General features: G+C 35.0%; 1 protein-coding gene across 4 annotated transcripts in view; it reads right to left on the bottom strand.

The window, feature by feature from the left end:
• RBM27 (RNA binding motif protein 27) overlaps positions 1 to 22,819 on the bottom strand; it is a 64,970-nt gene extending 42,151 nt beyond the window's left edge. For 2 of the 4 annotated variants that reach the window (XM_031953479.1, XM_031953482.1), the window contains exons 1-3: positions 22,678 to 22,819; positions 4,924 to 5,042; positions 1,182 to 1,306 (exon numbers count right to left, since the gene is read on the bottom strand). In XM_031953479.1, coding sequence (XP_031809339.1) covers positions 1,182 to 1,306; positions 4,924 to 5,042; positions 22,678 to 22,736 — 303 coding nt within the window. In that variant the 5' untranslated portion in view covers positions 22,737 to 22,819. The remainder of the gene's footprint in view (positions 1 to 1,181; positions 1,307 to 4,923; positions 5,043 to 22,677) is intronic. The other 2 variants (XM_031953478.1, XM_031953481.1) reach the window with 1 other exon arrangement.
• Positions 22,820 to 23,354: the final 535 nt, after the last annotated feature.

The following is a 23,354-nucleotide window of genomic DNA, read 5'->3' as shown; positions in this document are numbered from 1 at the left end:
AGAACAATAGTTTAAAAAGTATCAAAAGCTTTTTCCTGTTCTCCAGTTGAACTAACTACTACATAACTACTATCATTTAGGCATATAATTAACACATAAAATTAAATCACTAATAAAATCTTTGAGGTGAGTACATCATCTCAAAACAGAAAACCTAGTATGGTAGTAATATAAGCTGCTAGTATTTTTTCACAAAGTTCTAATTTTGAAAAATAAAAACAGTGGACACATTTCTTAACAATTAAGCTTTTAAAATTCAAAATGAACAAAATTTTCCTGTTATTTGTATCCTTTAATGATTAAACCATTTAGTTTTGACTATTAAGAGCAGGATTATGATGCAAGTGTAAACAATCTTAAAAAATTTAGCCTGGAGTAATGAAATTAAATATTCTGAGGTATCTGGGGCAAAAAAAAGTTTAATTTTTTTTTTCATTTGAAAGAATACTTAAGAAGAATTCTGTTTAAAGAGATCATACACATGAATAAGTGGAATTGGGAAGAGAAGATGGCAGCAAGACCATATGTAACATTTGATCTTAACTAAGTGTTTAGTTGCAATTTTTTTTTAAACGTGGTAAACCAATCGAATCAAGCTAAATTAAAATGGGTATACAGAAGGTATAAAATATAAAAGAAGAAAGGGAAGAGGAAGGAAATTTTATCTGTACATAAAACAATGGATATAGAAGCATTCCTCTTCTAAGAGGCCAGCAGGGCTGTATCTATGACTTTATTTCTGTATCTTTATGTTGTAAAGAGTTAGTAAGATACTTCTACACTTGTACTTTAAAGAGATTGATGTTGAAAAGAAAAATAAATTATTTCTCTCTTGGTATTTAGGATTTCTTAAACAATCTAAAAAGCATATTTTGAGGGCTCACTAACATTTTCAAGACTCTAAAGTGAAGCAAATGTTCTTATTGAAAATCACACAAATTAAATATTCCTAACCCCAACCTCTTCCACCAATTCCTCTTGAACTCAATTCATTCTAGCTATTTCTTTGAATTATGAATGCCATGTCTAAAATACTTGTATTTCTTTGAAGTCAAGTATGACCGAAGTTTTTAGATCAATTAGGCAATTCTAAAAGGCCAATAAAAAGGATTCTTGTAATACCTCAAAAGAATTTATCTCCCCAATCCCAACAATTGCAAATAAACAGCAATTTTCATTACCTCTTCTTTGACCTCTTCTTTTTCCTGAACTGTAGGTTTTGGCTCTGGTTTGGCTGGTTCCAATGGAGGAAGGTAGTTCTTGGTATAGAGACTTTCAAAGAGTTTATCCACAAAACCTGAAGTTTCTGAGAAAAATATACAATAAAATTTAAAAGTCTGTACAATCAAATAAATGTCAGGGGAATGAAGAGAGTACCTTTTTTTTTTTTTTTTACACTGAGGTAACTGGGGTTAAGTGACTTGCCCAGGGTCACACAGCTAGGATGTATTAATTATCTGAGACCAAATTTGAACTCAAATCCTCCTGACTTCAGGGCTGGTGCTCTATCCATTGCACCACCTAGCTGCCCCAAAAGTTCCTTTTTTTTTTTTTTTAAAGCTGAACAGAAAAGATTAACTGAATATTTTTAAGATTGAAATGGACCTTAAAGGTTATTTATGCCAATGAGAAATCTTCTCTACACTCTCCTTGATAAGTGGTCATCACATCTCTGATTAAAAAGTTCTAAAAGGCTAGATAGTACAATGGGAAAAGTGCTAGACAGAGTCAGAATACCTGACTCTTATTACTAATTCAACCATGGACAAGTCATTCAAGCTCATTGGGTCTAAGTTTCTTCAATCATAGAATGAAAGGGATTGGAGTAGATATGGGGCTTCTTAACCTTTTTCATGTCATGGCTATCTTTAACAATCTGTTGAAGCCTATGTATACTTTCAGAATAAGTTTGTAAATTCATAAAATATATAGGATCACAAAGAAAACCAATTATAGTGGAATATAGTTGTTCTCTTATAAATTTATGTGTGCATATATATGTTTGAATAATATATGTATAACAATATATAATGCTACACCTGTTACTTTAAGAATTCTTGGTTGAGATTACCTCTAAGTCCTATCTCCTGAACAGGACCCTTTGTTGGGTTTTGTTTTTTTGTTTGTTTGTTTTTGCTGAGGCAATTAGGGTTAAGTAACTTGGGTTAAGTGACTTACCCAGGGTCACACAGCTAGGTGGTATTAAGTGTCTGAGGCCAGATTTGCATCTATTCTAATTTTGGAAAGTTTCATTAGAAAGTTAGTTCTTTTTACTTGTGAGGAATATTAGTCAGAATTAGTAGAAAAGTCTGAGATACTGAATATTTAATCAACTGAGTTCTTTGGAACTTTCCATCATGCCTTCCCTTCCCCAGAAAATTCATCACAGAAAAATTTCATTGTGCTGTATCACTTGAATCTTTTTGGCACTCCCATTTCATCAGTACCCTCTGTTATTCTGATGGACTCTTCACCCTCCCTACTTTCAGTTTCCTTTACTATGCTGTTATACATCTTAGATTGTAAACTCCATGAGTGCAGGGGCTATCTATTTTCATCTGTATCCTCAGAGCTTAATACAATGCCTGGCACTTAGGCATTTAATATATACTTATTGACTACTGGCAGTTACATTATTTTTCCATATGATAATTCTGCCTAGTAGGTCTTTTGCAAATGAACAGATGAAAAGTATTCCTCATTAGCATATCAAAGCCTAAAAAAGTTACTCTCAGATTAAACTGCAAGTACAATACATTGTTTTGCAAAAGTAAAAGATGTCTCAAAAGTCAAATATTCATTTTTTCAAGTAGGTAAATATTCTCTACAATATTAATCTACTTAGTAAACATTTTCCATGACAGTACAAAGACCAACTGTGTGTCAATTCCATTTTGGCAAATTCCAAATTAATTTAGTCTGATTTAATATGATTTTGGTTTTTTGTTACAAATAAACATCACAAAAATTGGTATTTTAGAAATTCATATTCACAAAATAATTATAATGGTAATAAGCTGCTTTCAGATAGTTAAAAATGAGCTTTTACTTTATTATAAATATGATGAGATTCTTCTTCAGAGTTTTTCCTCCAACAAGCATCTGCCCACAAGGGCTATACGATAATCTCAACAACTAATATCAATTCATGCAAATATAACCTATTATCTATTTTGTTAGTGTTATAGAACAGGGCAATTAATGAATATATAATAAAACCTCAAGAATCATTTTAAATATTTTAATATCACTTCCATACAAAAATATACCAATTACAAAAAGTTTTATTTATTAAACACAGCAAGCCAAGAAAAATATCTACTTAGCAACATATAAAATAGGAGTTAGCTGAGAATTAATGTACGTTTAAAAAGTAAAATAAACACTTTTCAAAAATTCTATAACACAATCACTCTATCCATTGGCCTGAAATTGCAAAATGTTATTATATGATGAATTTATTCATATTGTTTTAGTCCTCCTTCTAACAATATTGTCCAGCTAAATTTGCTTTTATAAAAATAAACTATTGAAGAATGATTTTTCAAGTCCTATAATTCAGGAGGGAATATTCTTTCATCAGCCTGAGTCAGTCATCAAGTCACAAATAATCATAACCCACTCCAACTGTTTAGCACAGGAAAAACACACTAAAAAACCCAAACGGGATACATTCGATTAAGATCATGCTAATAGTATTAACATAAAACAAAAACAAAAGAAAAAGAGAATCTTGAAAAGAGGAAGTAAATCAACTAGTTTCTTTCAAAAACCTTTATAAATAATACCAATGTGCTGAGTAATTACTCCAACATAATTGCTTACTTGTTCTCTACATGTTTTTTTTTTACATTTTTCATGAGTCAATAATTTATATGGTTCATCTTTTTACATTCTTCCATACCAAAATTATAATGAATTGATAAAAGTACATTCATTTCTGCATTTTGAAGGAATTTGACAATAAATATGTATATGTTGTGTTCATTCCTAGCCTAGAACTGTGTATGTGCTGAAGAGTACACTTGGAGCAGAACCAGGAGAACACTGGACACAGTAACAACATGATTATGTGATGATTAACTGTGACAGATTTGACTCTTCTCAACAATGTAATAAATTTGGGATGGAAAATGTCATCTGCATATAGAGAACATGGAGACTGAATGTGGATCAAAGAATAATATTTTCACTTTTTTTTTTTTTTTGATTTGTTGCTTTTTTCTTTCCCATGGCTTTTTACTCTTTTGGTATGATTTTTCTTGCACAATATGACAAATATGGAAATATGCTTTAAAGGACTGTACATGTATAACCTATATCAGAGGTAAGGAGAAAAAAATTTGGAATACAATCTTTACATATATTTGGAAAAATAAAATATCATTAAAGGAAAAAAAAAGTACATTTGCAGAGGACTAGGAGATTCATAAGCCATTTAGACACAAAAGGATAAGATAGATTTTAGGGCAGGTGCGGCTCCTGCCTTGGGGAAAGAGGGAAACATCTCAGTTAATCCCTTGATGTCCCAGAGCCCCAGTCAGAAGAGGATAAAACTATTCTCAGCTCCACCTAGGCATCTGGGAGAAGCAGCTTGCTTAGCTCTCTCAAACATAGCTGCAGCCCAGCTAGGCAAAAAGCGCCCCCTAGGGAGTTAGCTTCAATCTGTTGAGATTCACTGGCTGCTAAAAAGCATTAAAGTCAATACTGTTTTGATATAAGAAAGAATGAAGGAAGAAAAAAGGCAGCTTTTTTTTAAACATAATAAATGAATTATAATATAATTACATTTCTATATAACATATACCATGAGCCCGGAAATAGTTTATTTTTTATTAAACTTATCTTTTCAATACCTCACTTCATATCTCATTTACTTAAATGTTTCTAAAAACAGTCAAAAATTTACTATAAAATAATTACCTTTTTGTAAAAAAACATCTAGTTGATCTGCACAGAAGGCTTTCAGTTCTTTTTCTGGTTTGTCCTTCTTGACCAGTGCTACAACATAATTTGCTAAGGCTGAAGGGTCTGCATCACATCTAATTTAATTAGGGAAAAGAAAGAGATAAAATCATTTAGAATAAAATACATTAAAAACAACAACAATAATGTCGCCTATAAAATCACCCTTAGTTTTTGGAAAGCCACTATTAAATGAATTACCAGCATACAAATATTTTGGGTTAAGGATTTATTTTCATTGTTTATTTCTTTAAAATAATTAAGAATAAAAAAAAAAAAAAGAAAAAGAAACTTCTGCCTAAAAGATTTAAATTGAAAAAGGAGTCAACACCTTTCAAAGGTGACCAAAATACTTAGCTGCTCAACCTGATTGGTAACCGAATCAGGCATACTTTCAAGTATATACTTTCAAGCTTTTCAAAGCCTCTTACTGCAATTTAAGCCAGAAGCCTCTTATACTTCAACCTCAACTCTACCTCTTGCCATTTCAACAAAGTTCTTAAGAACCATCTTTGAAAAAGATGGCTTGTAAAAGGTAACACATTGTCCCTTAACATTTAGTTGAGATTTACTGATTATAGTTTGAGAGCTAAAATGACAGCATGAATATCTGAGGAAATGACCCACTAGCTATAGATCAAATGTCAGCTAGTGGAAGAAAGGGAAAATGATAACCTTTGTCATGGGAAGAAATTTCTCTGTTTTTTATTTTTTACAAAATTGAAGTTCTTAACAAGGAAAATAATCCATCATAGAAAAAAATTAGGCAATTCTGCAATTGTCAAAAAATTGTCCAAAAGGCAATGAAGGAGGAGCAGCTAGGTGGCGCAGTGGATAGAGCACCAGCTCTGAAGTGAGAAGGACCTGAGTTCAAATCGGACCTCAGACACTTAACACTTCTTGGCTGTATAATCCTGGACAAGTCACTTAGCCCCAACTGCCTCAGCAAAAAAGAAAGATATGAAAAGTCAAAGGATATGAATAAACAGTTTTAAAAGGAAAAACTGCAAACTTTTTTCACGTATGATCCCAAAGTCACTAATAGTAAGAGAAATACAAATTAAAATAACTTTGTAGTTTAACTGAAGATCCTATAAATTAGCAAAAATGACAAAAATAATGTAGTCAGTGTTGGAGGGTCTGTGCTTGCTAAAACAAGCAGAATAATACACTGGTAGTAGAGTTCTAAATTGGTCTCAATGTTTCTGGATATCAATTTGAAATTATGCAAGAAAACTGACAAATTCTTTTGACCTGATGATCTCATTATGAGGCATGTATCTTCAGAGACATCAGGATGTCTTAGAGACCTCAGAGAGGTCAAAGATAGAAGGTCTAATATGTCCACCAAAAAAATTCATAGCAGCAATTTTTGAAGTAGTAAAAAACTGGAAACAAAATATCCATCCATCAAAGTAACGGATGAAAAAACTATAGTACACAAATGTAATAAGTTATGCAATAACAGATATTCATCATGTGAAATTCATAACCTAGTAAAAAAACGAATGCAAAGAGAAATAAATACGATCAAAAGAAAATTATTATTACACCTTTCACCTCCGCCTTTACCACCTCTAACTGTTCTCATCTTTAGTTCTTTCCCAAATCAGCAGAAGACCCCTTCATTGGTCACACTCTTATTCCTTCATCTTGTTTTCTTTTGTGAATCTGTTCAACTCTAACCACTAAACTCAAGTCCCTTGCCTTCTTATCTATCACCAATTTAATACTGCCTTACCAAATCTCAATCTTGGATCACCTCCATCATCTGCCTGCCTTGGCTTCATATACTTTGTATAAAGCTGGAGAATATTATAAAACTTATACTTATTGGGTCCACTACAAATTTCTGTTATATAATCTTAACAAGACTTTCCTTGAAACCAAACAGTCTTTTTACAGCTTCCCAATCAATTCACTATCACATTCACCAGAGAGGTTATTCCAAACCTTTTCATCCCTTCTCAAATCTATGATGGCACTCTTTCCCCAATTCTTTCAGCTGAAAATCTTAAGGGGAAAAAACAGACCATTTACCAGAGCTCCCATTTATTCCTCCTTTTCACCTCACATCACTCAGATGTCTTTTCTACTATCTTCTACTTTATCTCTGTCTCACACGAGAAGGCTAATTCTTCTACAAACACCCTTAGATCACATCCTATCCTAGCTTCTCCAGAAGATTGCTTTTCTCTCAATAAATCTTCAATTTCTTCCTGTCTACTGACTGATTCCTCTACAATTACAATATTTCTTCCAACTTAAAAAAAAAAAAACCCAACACAAACAAAAACCTTGATCTGTCCAATCTTCACTAGATATCACCAATAATTTTACAGCTAAACTGGAGAAAACCATCTATAATCGGTGATAACCAGTTCCTCTCCTCTCACTTTCTTAATCATCTTAATTGGCTTCTGCTCTTATTAACAATCAACCAAAACTGCTCCTTCCAAAGATATCAATTAAAGATCTCTTAAGTTTCAGTCATCTTTTTGTCAACTGCAGCCTTCCTTCTCATCCCTGATAATCTTTTCTCTTTAGGCTTTCATGTCAATGCTCTCTCCAGGTTTTCCTACATGTAGGTAACATCCAATAACTCTTCTGGTATCTTTCAAATACCTGTCCTTGTCTCTACCCTCAATTTTCTCTCTCCAGTCGATCTCATCAGCTCTCATGGGTTCAATTAATCATCTCTGTGCAGATGATTCTCAATCTATCTATCCTCCCAGTTTCACATCTCCAAATGCCTATTGGTTATCTCAAACTGGATGTCCTCATAGATATCCTAAAGTCAACGTGTACAAAACTGAATTCATTATCCTTCACCCCGAAACTCTCCCCTCTTATGAACTTTCCTCACCAATGTTGAGGGCACCATCATTCTTCTAGTCATCCAGGCTTGCAACCTTTTTCTTTCCTTCCCTTTTCCATATTCAATCATTGTGAAGTACATATTCCTTTTTCTTTTCTGACACTACCATCAGCCTAGTTCAGGCCTTCATATAACCTCACTCCTAGACTACTGTAATTACCTGCCGACTGACCTGCCCATCTCAAATTTTCCCCTTTCTAATGCACTTTCCACTTAGTTGTCCAAGTGAGCTTCCTAAATGCTAAGTCTAACCATATCACTCCTCTACTTATATAAAATTCCTGTGGCTTCCTATTATCTCCATGGTCAAATATTTAATCTTCTGTTTGACTTTTAAAGACCTTGATAACTTGGCCCCTTATTACCTCTCAAGTCTTTTTATGTTATATTTCTCTTCCATAATCCAACAATGTTATGTCAGTTAGTAAGTATTTATTAAATACCTATTAGGTGCCAGATACCGTACCAAGTGCTAAGATTACAAAGAAAAGCAAAAGACAGTCCCTGATGTCCCAGAGGAGCTCAAAATCTAACGGAGGCAACAACAAGCAAACAAATATGTACAGACAAGCAATATATAGAATAAAAAGGAAGTAAAAGAAGTAAAGCACTAGAATTAAGGATTAAGACAGTAGGATTTTAGCAGGTACTTAAAGGAAGCCAATAGGTAGAGATAAAGAGGGAGAGCATTCCAAGTTTTGGGGAAGAGCCAGAGAAAATGCCTAGAGTGAGCAGAATATCTAGTTTATGTTACTGGATAGAAAAGCACATAGGAGGAGGAGGGAAGCAGCAAGGTTTAAGAACACTGGAAAATTAAGAGTTTAGATTGTGAAAGGCTTTGAATGTCAAGAAGATTTGGTCATGAAGGCCTATGGGAATCTCTGGTAGAAGTGGGAAAAGGCAATGGTATGTCTGAAATGATGCTTTAAGAAAATTACTTAGAAAGTTGGACTGGAGTACATATGAGGAAATAAGGATCTATTACTGGGATAACAGCTGTCAGGAGAGGATGTATTCAGAGATGCTGGAAAGGTAAAACTGATAAATCTTGGCAATAGATTGAATACGAGAGGTGAGGGATAGTAAAGAGTCAAGGATAACACCAAAGTTGTGAACCTGAGGGACTGGGAGGAAGATGATACCCTTTTAAAAATAGTAAAGTTGGAAGGGGAGGGAAAGTTTAGGGGGAAAAGTAATGACTTCCATTTTACACATTTGAATTAAAGATGTCTACAGAACATTGAGTTGGAGATATCTGAAAGGCAGTTGGAGATTTGAGATTGGAGCAAGTGAAGATATTAAACTGGATTAAGGGGATTTGAGAATCATCAGCACAAAGATGGTAAATTAAATCTGTGGGAGTTTATCATTTCATCAAATTAAATTATATAGAATGAGAAGAGAGTCCAGAAAAGGGCTGGCTTTACTATTCAATGGTTGCCTCCTGTGGCAGGTGATGCTCTTCTTCCTCACTTTGACTCTTAGCTTTCTTCAAGTCCCACTTTTTACATGAAGCCTTCTTGGCTCCTCTCAATATTAGTGCCTTCTTCCTGAGATTACTTTCTAATTCAATCAGGATATATCTTAGTTTGTACATCGTATGGGGGAAGGAGGAGAGGGGAAGAGGGTCTTCCCCATTTGAATTGAATACCTTAAGAACTGTTAATGCTTTTCTTTAGCTTCCCAGGGCTTAGCACAATGCCTGGCACATAGTAAGTGCTTAATAAATGCTTGTTTACTTCACCATATGAATATAAATGAAAATATGCCAAAAGAAAGCCAAACTCTAAGTAAATGAAAATGCAATAAAGATTCTGGAGAACAGATTATGAAACCTACCTCCCTTCTCATTGCTGAGAGGCAGAGAGTTACTAAGGCAGAATGCTGCATACATTATCAGATGCAGTCACTGTGTCAGCTGTTTTTGTTTCTTTTTTTCTGTTATTAGGAGAGGATTCAATGGGAAGGGAGTTGTTTTCCCCCTCCAAAAAAGGCTGTTATAATGACAAAACAATAAAATATATTAAAAAGTATGTCAATATACAGCTACTGTGATATTGACAGTATTTTCAGGGTCCTCTGACCTTACTATGTATGGCAGAATGATGGGTTGATAGTAATGACAAATATAATAAAAGATTTAAAGCTTTAAGGAACTTCAAGAGTTCCTAATAATAATAAGGACAGCTGGCACATACCTATTGTGTGCCAGGCACTGTGCTAAGTGCTTTACATTTGATCCTTACAACAACCTTGCGATATAAGTGCTATTATTACCTCCATTTTACAATTGAGAAAACTGAGGCAAATGGAGGTTAAGTGACTTGCCCAAGGTCACAGAGCTAATAAGTGTGTGAAGCCAGATTTCTCCATTAGCCCAACTCTTCATCCAAGGTGCTTCTTAGCTACCAAGAATATTGGGTCAGATGTAAGTCAAAACATTTAGGTTAAGAGAAGAAAAAGGGGACAAAGATAAAGAACTGCAGAAATCTCTCAAATTCTAATAAGATTTATCTAAATATTGTATGATATACTAGGTGCTCTACAGAGAGAACACCCAATGTCTATTGCATTGAAAATATTATTGTACATATGTAAAAGCAATCAAACTCAGATGGGCTTTGTGGGTGGTAGTATGGTAGAGCATGAAAAAGCCATGAATGAGTAGACCTGAATTCAAACTCCAACTTCATCATTACTAGCTTTGTAATCTTGGACAAGTCACTTTACTTTGGAGGGCTTCATATTCCTTATATGTAAAATAACAAAAAAACAAACAAAATAACTAGGGCCCATTGTTAAAGTCACTTTAAGTTCTGATATTCATCTACATATATCTGATATTGACAGATTTTTAAAACATTGATGCAGATAAAGTGCTACTGACAGCAATACTTACTATCAGATTAGCATTTGGGAATAGCAATGAAAAAAGGAATCATTCAGTATATTCTACAATATAGCTGGCATTACACTAGTGAAGATACAAGACAAAATGAAGACAGTTTCACCTTCAAGAAGTTTACATTCTACTGGACCTACTTCAGTTGGAAGAACTAAAACTGGGTGATATCTTGGTGATATTCTGGCTCTAAATCTATGATCCAAAGGTAAACACACACAACAACATGAAATAAGTCTATATTGCTATTAGTGAAATTTACAACACTACACAATAAAATAGAACAGATTTATAGACCAAAAGAATAAAATCACAAAATTTAACAGGTTCCACTATATGGCTGTAAAGTGGACTTTGGAAGAACATTACCAGTGTAAATTAATAAGTCACTAAAATTTAATAGAGAAACAGTTAAATTGTACCTTTGTAGACAAATTCTGCTGAGCACCTACTAAAAAAATCTTCCAAAACTGATGCCCAATTGTGTAATTGAGGATTTGGCATCAAAGCTACCAGTACAAAGTTACCAGTCATAAGGAGGCTTTAAAAATACATTACAGTTATAATGAACAATTATACTGTCCCCCCAAAAAAAATAAATATGAAAATGCACCTCACTCCCTTCTTTGTAGTGATAGGGGTCAATGAATGTTGGAACACTGCATATACTATATTGTCATACTCAGCTGATGTACTGAAGTGTTGCTAAACTGCTTTTTTCTTCTCTTTTTTTATTGTTTGGTACAAGGGATAATTTGCTACAGAGAGATATATTCAGAAATGAAGATGATATTAAAAAGATATAAAGATTAAACTTTTTTTGCAAAATGCTTTGTAAAAATTTACCAATGAATAGGAGGGAAAAACTAATTACTGGTACATAATATTAACAGTCACAGAAATGAAGATGTCAACTTTTATTTATTTATTTTTTAACTTTTTCAGCCATTTATCAGAAATACTATAGGAAAATGACATAGTTTTCAAAAGAAAAAAATGCAAACCTTCAACAATCATATAAAATGATATTCCAAATCACTAACAAAAAAAAATTACAAATTAAAATAGCTCTGGGATTTTATCTTACACAGATTAGCAAAAAAGGAAGGATAAATGTTGGAGAGGGAATTTAGAGAGGTGTGAGTTTGGTTTGTATTTGAAAGTAATTCCATTTTACTCTAAGCAGGTAAAACACAAACAGAAAGACTATATATATATATATATATATATATATATATATATATATATATACACACAAATATTTATAGCACTCTTTTGTGACCACAAGAGACTAAAGTGTGTGCTCATGAACTGCGGAATAGTTGAACCAATAATGTATAAATACAATACGTATTGTACAATGTCATATATACATGTATAATTGTGCAATATATGTATTATAAAATAATATGTAAATTTAATAGAATATTATTGTACCACAAGAAATGACAAAACAGGAACAATTCTGAGAATCTTAGGAAGAATTATATGAAATAATGTATAGACAAAAAAAAAAAAAAAACAGAAGGACAATTTACATAAATATCACAATGATGATAAGGGAAATGACACTAAAAGAAGTCAAAACTCAGGGATGCAATGACCAATACCAGAAGATACACCAGATATAGAATAAGGAACACTGTGAGACATAGTCAATTTAATGGGTTTTTTTCCCCTTATTTGTATGTTTTTGTTTTTAGAAAAGATTACTATTGGGGAAAGGGTAGTGATTTTCTTTTTAAGCATTAATAAAACTTTTTTTTTTTTAAAGCACAATTCAGTTCTGCTTCAGTTCAGGTACTGGCTATGTTTCAGATGGCAGTTAGATAAAAAAAAAAATAGATTAAAAATGTTATTTCCAGAATTACACAATTTTTTTTTTTTTTAAAGGAACAACTCTTTAAGAAATGATTTTTTTTGAAGTAAACACAAACTTTTCTCAGGCACAAACTTTTCTAGTAAAAATGGATAAGTATGTTTATTATATAGATGGTAATAAATATCTGCCTCACAGTACAAGTTTAGTTATACTTCAGTTCAAATGCACAATCAACTTAAGTCATTTATTTTTAAAAAGGCTCCAAAAATGAAGAGTAGCTTTAGAGTTCAAAACAGGAATATCATAAAATTTATTGGGCGAACATATCTCTTTCCAACCACCTCACTTTACAGCTAAGAAAACTGAGAACTACAGAGATTAAGTGATTTGCCCAAGGTCACACAGGTATTAAGTATCAGAGCCCGGGCTGAACTCAGGTAATAATATCTTTAGAAGAATATAATACAATTATTTCAAAGTCCGATTCTTCTTGTGCAGCAAAATAACTGTATGGATATGTATACATATATTGTAGTTAACATATACTTTAACATATTTAACATGTATTAGTCTACCTGCCATCTGGGGGAGGATGGAGGGGGAAGAAGGGGAAAAATTGGAACAAAAGGTTTTGCAATTGTCAATGCTGAAAAATTACCCATGCATGTATCTTGTAAATAAAAAGCTATAATAATAATATATATATATATAGTACAATCATCTTTTTCACCTTGTAAATATTATTTTAAAGATTAAATCAATTCAGATAAGTTTCTGTTTCAAAATAGGAAAACTAAAGAAAAAAGGCTCCCAAACTAAAATATTCAGTTTATTTATTTTTTAATCTTCCTAATTTTAAATGCCTACTGCATGATTTTCTTTATGGTGAGCTATTCACTCAACTACCAAGTCAGAACAGTAAATCTCATCTCTTGACAGTCCCAGAGTTGTACTGGGAAAAAAAAAAATCACTATGTGATACTGATTTTTGGAATAAAGGTAAGATTCTTTACAACTTTTTTTGACCTTTAAAGAATTTGGCATTTATCCATTAATTATTTGACTTGAAATTTCAACCTAGTATCACCCTCATTTCTGAAAGGAGATACTCAAACATATACCGAGAGAGGTAAAATGTCCCGACTCTGAGTTGTATTTAGCCCATAATGGAATAACAAATAAAACCAAAGGAGTTAATCTTATCATAGGACAAAATTGTTAGATCACTTCTAAAATATAATAACTAATTACATGAAGTATAATTTTCTCCAACACCTCTTAAATTTATCATCTCCCAAAGCACTTTATCACTACCTTTCTGATAAATTTATTTAATACTGAAAGGTCTCTGAGAACTAGGATCTTGCTAACAAAAAGTTTTTATCTTCTCCAGATACTACTAGCAAAGTGAGCTGTAAACAAGTATTTAATGTTTATTTCTTGCCCAAATCTTTCAATTACATCAATTTGGGGAGTTCCAGATGTGGAAAATTCCTCCATTGATGCATAGAACCAACTGTTCTGTAACATATATGAATCTTACATAGTTTAAGGAAAGGTTAAATTACTTTGCCCAGGGTCACAAACCATTATGTCACAGGTAGGACTTGAAGCCAGGTCTTTCCTGACTCAAAAGGTTAACCTATTCAGTAAGCCACCATGCTGGTATATTTAAAAAAAAAAAAAAAAAAAAAAAAGGTGGGGGTGGAAATAGAGGGGTGAGGAGGCTGATGAGGCTGGCTATAAAATATTAAGCTTAAAACAAAACTAGGGATATTTATTTCATCAAAAGTATGTTTAAGAAGACAACATCAGAAAGCCTAAATTTACTCTAGGAAATTAAGAATAGATATAATCATTAGTTTAAATCACTTTGGCAAGCTCAAACACCACTGAATGATAAATATAATAGTTCACCAAAATATGTAAGATATTAGCTAACAAAATAATATCTTAGAAATACTAACTTTCTGATAGTTAATGATTTTGCCACATCAATCAATAAGTATTTCTTTAGTGTCTATTTGTGTGTGTGTGTGTGTTTCCAGAAGCATGATTATTAAGTTATTTTGTTTTAATCTAAAAATTAAACCAATATCATGCCAAAAGTAATACTATTTCATTAAATAGTGGATAGCCTCAAGTAAGTCTCAGTGCACTTTTGGCCTAAACATTCTTTGAGGATCACTAAATTATCTTCGGTAAATTACTAGCATTCCCCTGATTCAACAGCTGTTTATTATTCACCTATTATAAACAAAACACTAAGCAGAAGTTGGAAGTAAAACAAAATACATAATCTCTGGTTTTGTGGAGTTTATAATCTAAGGGGCTATGGCATATCTTTCAAGCACAGTAATACCTTCAAAGAATTCACAGTTAAACATTTACTAAGCAATTATTTTTTCTTTTCATGTGGGCAAATCTAGAGAGGTGGCATGGCATAGGAGGGATAGAATGTTGGCCTTTGAATCAGGAAGACTAGGATTTAAATACCATCTCTGACACTTAGTGGTTGAACCAGTTTGACCCTCAAGCAACTCAATCTTACCAAGGTAAAGATGATTTGTCATCTGCATTGGTTTAGGAATCCTTCTACCCGTTACCACAGATACTTGATCTACTGGAGAAATCCATAGGATGATTAGTCATGTAACTAACTGTCTTTGATATAAAATCATATCTATTAAGAATACTAGATTAAGGAGTCAGAAATCAGCGCAAATCATTACCTAAATGACCAAAGGCAAACTACTTTTCTGGACCTCAGTTTCCTCATCTACAGAAATAAACCCAGATCAGGAAGTGGTGGGGTTTTTAACCTGATATCCATGACCTTAAAAAAAAATTTTCTTGGATAACTGTATTTCAATATAATTAGTCTCCTTCTTAATACTATGCATTTTATTTTAAGCATTTAAAAAATATTATTGTGAGAAGAGGTATACAGGGTTTTACCAGACTGCCAAAAGGGTCTGTGACAAAAAGGGCCAAGATTCTCTGCTCTAAGGATTCCTTCAGCTCTTTTTATGAAAAAATATAAAACCTCTAGATTAAGGTGAAATTTAGCAGAGCAGTAACTGCTAAATACAAAGTCATAAATGAAATCCAAGATATGACCTTAGTATTTGTGTGTATCTTACACAGGATCAAAAGATTGGAAGGAACTCAAAGAGATTTTCTAATCTGGCCCCTGGCTTTATGGCTAAAGAAACTAAGACTTGGAGAAGAGGAAATGACTGGCTCAGGATCGCCTGATCAGTAAACAGAACGGTAGATATTTAAACATGTTTTTTGATTCAAATTCAATGCTCTATGATATTGAAAGATAGGAATACCATCAGTTTTCCAAATACAGTGAACAAGATACTAAAAAAACTAGCAGGTCACAAAAATAGGTGCAACAGCTACAATATCTCAGCTGGAAAGCAGCTAAAAAAAATCCAATCATCAATACTCAGAAGTGATCAATAAAAGGAAATTTATTACTGCACAAAGTAGCTATTTTGACAGAGCTGCAACTTTTAGGGAATTTTTGCTCATGTGGAACAGAATAGACATCTGCCTATCTACAACTTCGAACTGATTTAAATGTATTAAACAAGCATTTATAAACTATTGGCTCTACTATGGGTCAGGCAAGAAAAGGAAAACTGCCCCTGCTCTCAAGGAGCTTATAATTCTACCAGAGGGAAAGGTGTATAGTCAATATAGACATATATAAGTCAATACAAAAATATGTACAAGATAAGAAAATACAAAGGAATTCCAGGGTGAGAGGTAGCCATCAACTCAAGGAATTGAGAAAAAGATTCTTAGAAGAAGTGGCATTTCTGAGTCTTGAAAGGTAGAGGAGGCAGAGATAAGTAGGGAGAGCATTCAGGATATGGAAGAAAGTCTAGTTAAAGGAACAGAGAAAGAAAATGGAAAGTCAGTTTGGCTGGACTAAGTGTGATTCAGTAATGTGTAATCAGCCTGGAAAGAGCTAGTTTGTGAATGGCTCTGAATGCCAAACTGAGCAGTTTGTATTTTATCTCAGAGGCAATAAGGAGCCAAAGAAACTTCATAAGCAATCAAGTGGCATTATCAGATGTAAAGAACATGAGCTGGAGAGAAATTAAATATAGCAATATCAATTAGGAAGATACTGCAATAGTCAAGGTGATGAGGGCCTAAATTAAGATGGTTGTGGTATAAATGGAAAGAGGAAGATAGCTATGATGCATGTTGTGGAGGTAAAATGAACAAGACAGGGCAGCTGACTAGGATATGGGGATGGAAGCAGGAGAAAAAGTAAAAAGTCAATAACTCAGAGGTTTCAAGTCCAGGTGAATGAGAAGAATGGTGCTGCCTTTAAGAGAATTAATAAAGTCAGGGAAAAAAAGCAGATTTAGAAGTAAAGATTATATTTTCTACTATGGACATGTTCAGTTTGAGATGCTTATGGGATATCCAAGTGGAGATGTCTAAGGACAACTAGAGATGTTAGGTTGCAGTTCAGGAAAGAAATGAGGGTTGCATATAGATTTGGGAATCATCTTCATGATAGCTGAATTAACAGGAGTTAAAAATGATAGAGTTGTAAGAAAGAGGTCAGGGGAGGCCTGAGGTACACCCACACATATAAAGCATCCATTGCAATTAGTTATACCTCTGAAGCCAAAAAGAATAAAACTAATCCCTTTTCTTGAAAACAGCTATTCAAATACTTTAAGCTATGAAGCATCCCTGGAGTCTTCTCTTCTCTAGGATAAAACATCCCTCGTTCTTTCAACCTATCTTTGCAGGACATAGTATCCACAATCCACAATCTAAGAGCTGCCATTACTACATAAAAGATTTGTCATTGGGGATTCACTTTATGCCTGTAACATCTTTTTCCTTTTTTTTTTGCCAAGGTAATATCTGTGTGATCGTTGGTGATTTATATAATGAAAGTGATAGTGCTTTCCTGAGCCTTGAGCTTTAGGGGTTGAAGGTTAAGTAGGTATCAGGTTGAGTTGTTCTTTCTTTGGAGGATACATGAAGGACTTCATTGTAATAAATTTTATGAGGAAAAGGTAATATAAAGTTGGGGCAGCTGGGCAGTGAAGTGAATAGAACACTGGACGTAGAGCCAAGAAGACTTGAGTCAAGAAGACTCAGACACTTTAAAAGCTGTTCAACCCAGGGCAAGTAACTTATCCTGTTTGCCTCAGTTTCCTCATCTATAAAATGAATTGGAGAAGACAATGGCAAAACACTCCAGTATCTTTGCCAATAAAACCCTCAAATAGTGCAAAGTGTTGGACACAACTGAAATGACTAAACAACAAAATATAAATGTGGGTGGCTCACCAAAAGCCTACTATAAATTAAGAGTCTTTCTAACTGGCTAAGAGGTAAAACTAGACTACAGATGAACAAATGAATCCCAAACACCTATGGCAAGGCAAATCCCAAATTAGGAGGTGATAGTCTGAGTTGAGAGTTGCCAATATCATTTTTGTAATAATGGAGTCAGAACCCAGGAACTACATAAATGGAATAATCTGCTTGTCTGAGTATCAATCAGACTAGGCTTTTTATATAAATTTGAGAATACTTATAATCCTGGTCTTGATATTCTATTACTCTTTCTTGTGAATATACTCTAATAAATTTACTTATGGCTTGGAGTATGTGAGATCAGGGTTGGGAGTAGGAGTGAGGGGAAGTAGGTGCTAAAACTGGGCAACAAGAAATATATGTATCCTGAGCAGAACAACACTAAAAAGTAATCAAAGATCAATTTCACTAAATCTCTAAACCATAAAGAAACCAAAAAAGGTCAAAGAGACTCACAGTACCTCGAGCTAAGGGCTAGAAATCAGTAAGTTTACAAATCAGCAAAAGAGAATTGCCTTCAAGTCAAATTTTAAAAAGTCTCCTCAACCAGCAGCAAAAAGGAAATTGTGATCCTCAAAGTTACCTCAGTCAGCAAGACCTAAGGCCCAGTGCTAGATCTTTTACAGTTTAAAATTACCAGCAATCAGGATGCTTAGACATAAAGAACAGTCAAATCTGTTTTCATAAACTTGAAAAGTAACTTCAAGATCAAGAATAGAACAACCTTTTATTTATAGTCATTCTTTTGAGGCAAAAAATTTTTACAAACACCCCATTAATATCTTATAAGGTTGACAAAAGGCTGGTGGCATCATTAACCCTATTTTACAGATGAGACACTAAAGGTAAAAAGAACTTAAATGACTTCTCCAATATCATGCAGTGAAGTTAAAAGATTTGGAACTCTCCAGCTCTTTTGAGAAACCTATGAATACAACACACATAATCAAATACTCTCTCCCTCCCAAATAATTAAATAAAATTACAAGTTTGCAAAATATATACTAGAATTTGAAGAAACTTCTTCCAGGAAAAATGCCTTACATTCACTTATTATTTTTTATTCATAAGAGCTCAAACAGGTGTTATATAGAAGCAGCAGCATGGTGTAGTGGAAAGTTGACTAAATTCAAAGAAATTGGGTTCAAATACTGGCTCTGCTACTTAATACTTTTGTGATCAGAAGCAAATTTCTTTACCTATCTGAACCTTAGTTTCATCATCTAGAATATTAGCTTTAATCAGATGGCTTTTGAGGATACCTTCAAAATATAAATCAGTGATATCACAGTCCCTATACATGAAGCTATGATGTAGTGTGTGTCTGTGAGTATTCCATGGATTATAAAACAAACAATAAAAGTTATTTATATCTAAATATCCAATAGATATAGTGTGATATCATGGAAAAGATACTAATGTATTATTTAGGAGACTAGGGATTGGATCCAGTTCTGCCAGTATAATTAGCAGTGTAAAATTGAATAACTAATCAACCAACAAGTATTAATTACCTATCATGTGCCAAGCAACAGAGATGTAAAGAAAAATAAAATAGTCCCTGTCTTCAAGAAGCTTAAATTCTATCCCGGCCAAGTCTGAATTTTATTTCCTTTTACCTTAGTTTTCTCATTCCCAAAATGAGGTGGTAAAATTAATTCAAATGTATGTCTTTTAGTTCCAAAACATACTAGCTCTATGCTGTATGTATCCTTTGTGATAAATAGGAACACTCACATTTTACAGACTGCAAAGTTTATGTAAGATATTTATATTAACCAGTCAATAAAACATCTGCTTCCTAGCTCAAATCTAGTTTCCTTTTCACCTTATTTACTAACTGCTTTTATGAACACCAAAAAATAAGAACACTCTACTTTACCTGCAAAACAGAGGATATTTCCTCCAGTGTTTTCTCTTTCCCCAGTTTCTTTCCCCCAGAGTAATATATGTCAGAATCTATGAAATTTCCATTGTGTCAATAGATCATCCTGTAGCTTAAAAGCATCTCTTGTTTAATACATATACACACATACACACACACACACACACACACATACACACACACATACACACATACACTGCAACATTATTACAAATTAAATAAAGAGAAAATGTAACACAAGATAAGTTTTCCAATTTCCATATACCAATCATAAATATCTACCTGAAAGTTTAACAATTAGTCTGGAAATGTCATGTGAGAATTCCAAGATAATTTAGCTAAAGAAAACTCTCTTAATTCTGAAAGACACAAAAAGTAGATTTATAACCATAACCCATTTTAGAAGATTATTTAATCATCTGGCTATTAAAATAAACCTAATCTTTCCACAAAAACTCACCAGTAATTAAAATGTCTTACATACTTCATGCTACACCTACATATACAATTCCTGGTACTATGTATTTGTTTTAGCAAAATTCACCTGCACTGTTAGATATAGTACTGACTTTAGATAAGTTTTTTTTTTTTTAAAGTAACTTCTATGTATAGATAAAAGAAAAAGCATGGTGTGTGCCGAGCTGAAAAGTGGTGTGTATACAGTCAAGATAGCAGTAAATGAAAGGTCCTAAATTTAAATCCTAACTCTCCACTGACTACCTGAGGGATCTGGTTAGGTCAAGGCAATCAATTAACTTCTCTAGGCCTCAGTTTCCTAATTGGTAAAATGGAGAAGCTAAAAAGCAGTATAGTACAGTAGCAAGTAGTACTAGCTTTGGAGTCAAAGGAACTGGGTTCAAACTCTGCCTCTTATCCCTTAATACTAGTGTGAACTATGGCAAATCACATTTCTGCCAGACTGTTTTCCCATCTGTCAAATGAGGGGGGAGGATTAGACTAAATGGTTCTTTAAGATACCTCCCAGCTCTAAATGTGGGATTCTATGATCTCTAAGGTTCTTTTCCATAAATACCATGCTATCACAACTCAAAGTAAATTGAAACAATTAATTCAATTAATTATACCTAATAATATCATCTTTATCTAATAATTCATTTTTGACAAACGAAAATTTAAAGCAAGATTCTATGACCTTTAATGATTCAAATCATATATATTGGAAAGGTCAGGGGGAAAAACTATTAAGAGATTTAAGAAATTTTAAAATAAAAGTTCTCCAAAAGTTAAGAGGTTAATAAAGGAAAAAAAATACATATTTCAATCTAGTGGAAAGAATGAAGTTGATGGGCTGTATGTTTTGTTTTGTTTTTTTAAGACAAATGACTGGGAAAGTCTGGGACCACATGTCAACATGAAGAAACTAATATACACATTCAACCTAAAACATTGATCATACACATCTTGCCTAATATTATCCCATCTTTTCTGCCAATATAGGATTTTTAAAAAATCTGGTTGTGAAGGAAATCTGTCTAAAAATTGCAAATAGGAAACTACAGCTGCTTCTTATAACTGTCCAGACTTTGCAATAAAAATCGGACTCTAACAAATGCTGTACAGTACCTCAAAACAAACCCAATATCCCCACCACTACCCTCAATGATTCATAAACAAGAAATAAACCGATAAAATATAGACTGTAAAATTCTGTCTCCTCCTCTTCCTAGTCTCTTCCAAATTTTGCTACTTTAATATTCACTACCTTGGCCACTTCTACTTTTGTTCAAAGAAAAGACATTACATACACTTAAGGGATATAAATTCTCTTACAAGATTTTCAGATGTCCTATAATACCATGTTCACTAAGTAGTCATCAAGCTCAATCTTCTAAATATTTAACAAAACTTGCTACTGATCCACTCTTCACCTTTATAGACCAAAACTGAAGATGTCATTGGATTGGACAAGGACTTCCTCTGGAGTGGAGCAACCCCCCCAAAAAACAAAAGAAACAAGTTATCTTATAATATCCCTCCTCTTCCTCTGGAATAGGAGAAAATAAACCCCTCAGCACAGGTGCTCCAAGACCCTGTCCTCAGCAACCCTCACTTATCCAGGGCTACCCATACTCCTCCAACCACCCTTTGCCGCCTAACGAAAAGTTGGTAAAGATGGTCCTAAACTTTCTCACCATCCTCCTTTCTCTGGGACAAGACCAAATTCCAAAAGTGATGAAAAAACTTCAAGTCCTCGTTACCCTAGGTCAAAACCTTACTCCGCTGTTCCTCCCGTTTCCCCTTGAGGTAGGGGGCGAAGAAGAGTGGAATAGCTCACCCCATCCCAAACAAAACAGATCCTGACTTAGGCTCCCCGACGCCCCCACCCCCACCCTAGCCCCAACCCGGAGCAAAGACATCTTTCTACCCTTGCTCTTTTCTTCCCCAGGAAAAGAGGTCCCCACTACAACTCCTGGAAATGAAAAAGACTATTTACAGACATCTCTTTTCTGCCCATTCCCTCCTTATCCTCAAAAGCAAAAACATTTTTCCTCATCTCTCCTTTTAGGAAGGTCCACGCCGCTCCTCTCCACCCCCCTCACCCCCATGAAATAGACCCTTACTCTCGCCCCCACTTCTGCCCCACTTCCAGTCACCCACCCCTCGATGGGGGAAAGTCCTACCCCCCTCCATCCTTGCTGTTCCCTCCCCTAGTGGGGGGGGGTCTTCTTCCCCCTCCCCCCCAAACAAACAAAACAGAACCTCGCCAAGCCCCGGCTCCCCTTCCGCCGGGATCTCCCCCTCCCCCATCCCCTCCCCCACTGGCCCCCAACGCCCACGTCGGCCCTGACCTCCGGCGCCCGTCCCGGCCCCGGCCCCGGCGGCCCGGGGACACTCACATCGGCTCCAGTAACTTGGCCAGCCACGACTTGAGGGCATCCACATCCTCTATGAGCATGGTGCAGGGCGGGAGGTCTCTACCACTCCTCCCTCCCCGACCCCCACCCGTCCGCGGGCCTCCGCGCTGCCGCGCCCCCCCCCCCTACACACCCCCTTCACTGCTCCCCGGCCCGCCAGCCACCGGGCATCTCCAGAGGCTCCAACCTACACCCCCCGGCCAGGGCCTAACAGGAACTAACCTAAGAGCCCCGCACACAACCTAGCCCGACTGCGCAGGCGGGCGGGAGGCAGCGCCCGAGCAACACCGGCCTGGGCCAATAGGAGGGAGAGGGCCATGCGGACAAAGCCAATGGCAAGCGTCGGCTCTCTCCACTCCCCTCCCTCGGCAGGCCGGGCCCGGTTCAGAAGGGGGGATGCAGCAAGTTAGGTGGAGGGAACACGTGAACTCCTGGTGCAACATGGTATCTTGGAGAAGGTGGGTGGTGTGGTTCTTAAAGGGACCGTGGCGTCTTTTTTGGAGCATGCTGCCGGTGCCTAGCTGCCCGCGTCTAGAGCGGACTGAATCTGGGGGCAAGCCAGCCGAGAACCTACACGCTCGGTTACTTCCTCTCTGTGTCCTGGAAACACATACTCCCGACCTGAAATGACTCAGCTGGAGTAAGTCGGTAGTAGTGTG

The sequence above is a fragment of the Sarcophilus harrisii genome, chromosome 2, assembly GCF_902635505.1.
Source record: "Sarcophilus harrisii chromosome 2, mSarHar1.11, whole genome shotgun sequence".
NCBI classification, from domain to species: Eukaryota; Metazoa; Chordata; class Mammalia; order Dasyuromorphia; family Dasyuridae; genus Sarcophilus; species Sarcophilus harrisii.
The sequence above is the reverse complement of the archived record's forward strand: the minus strand, read 5'-3'. Positions and strand labels throughout refer to the sequence as shown.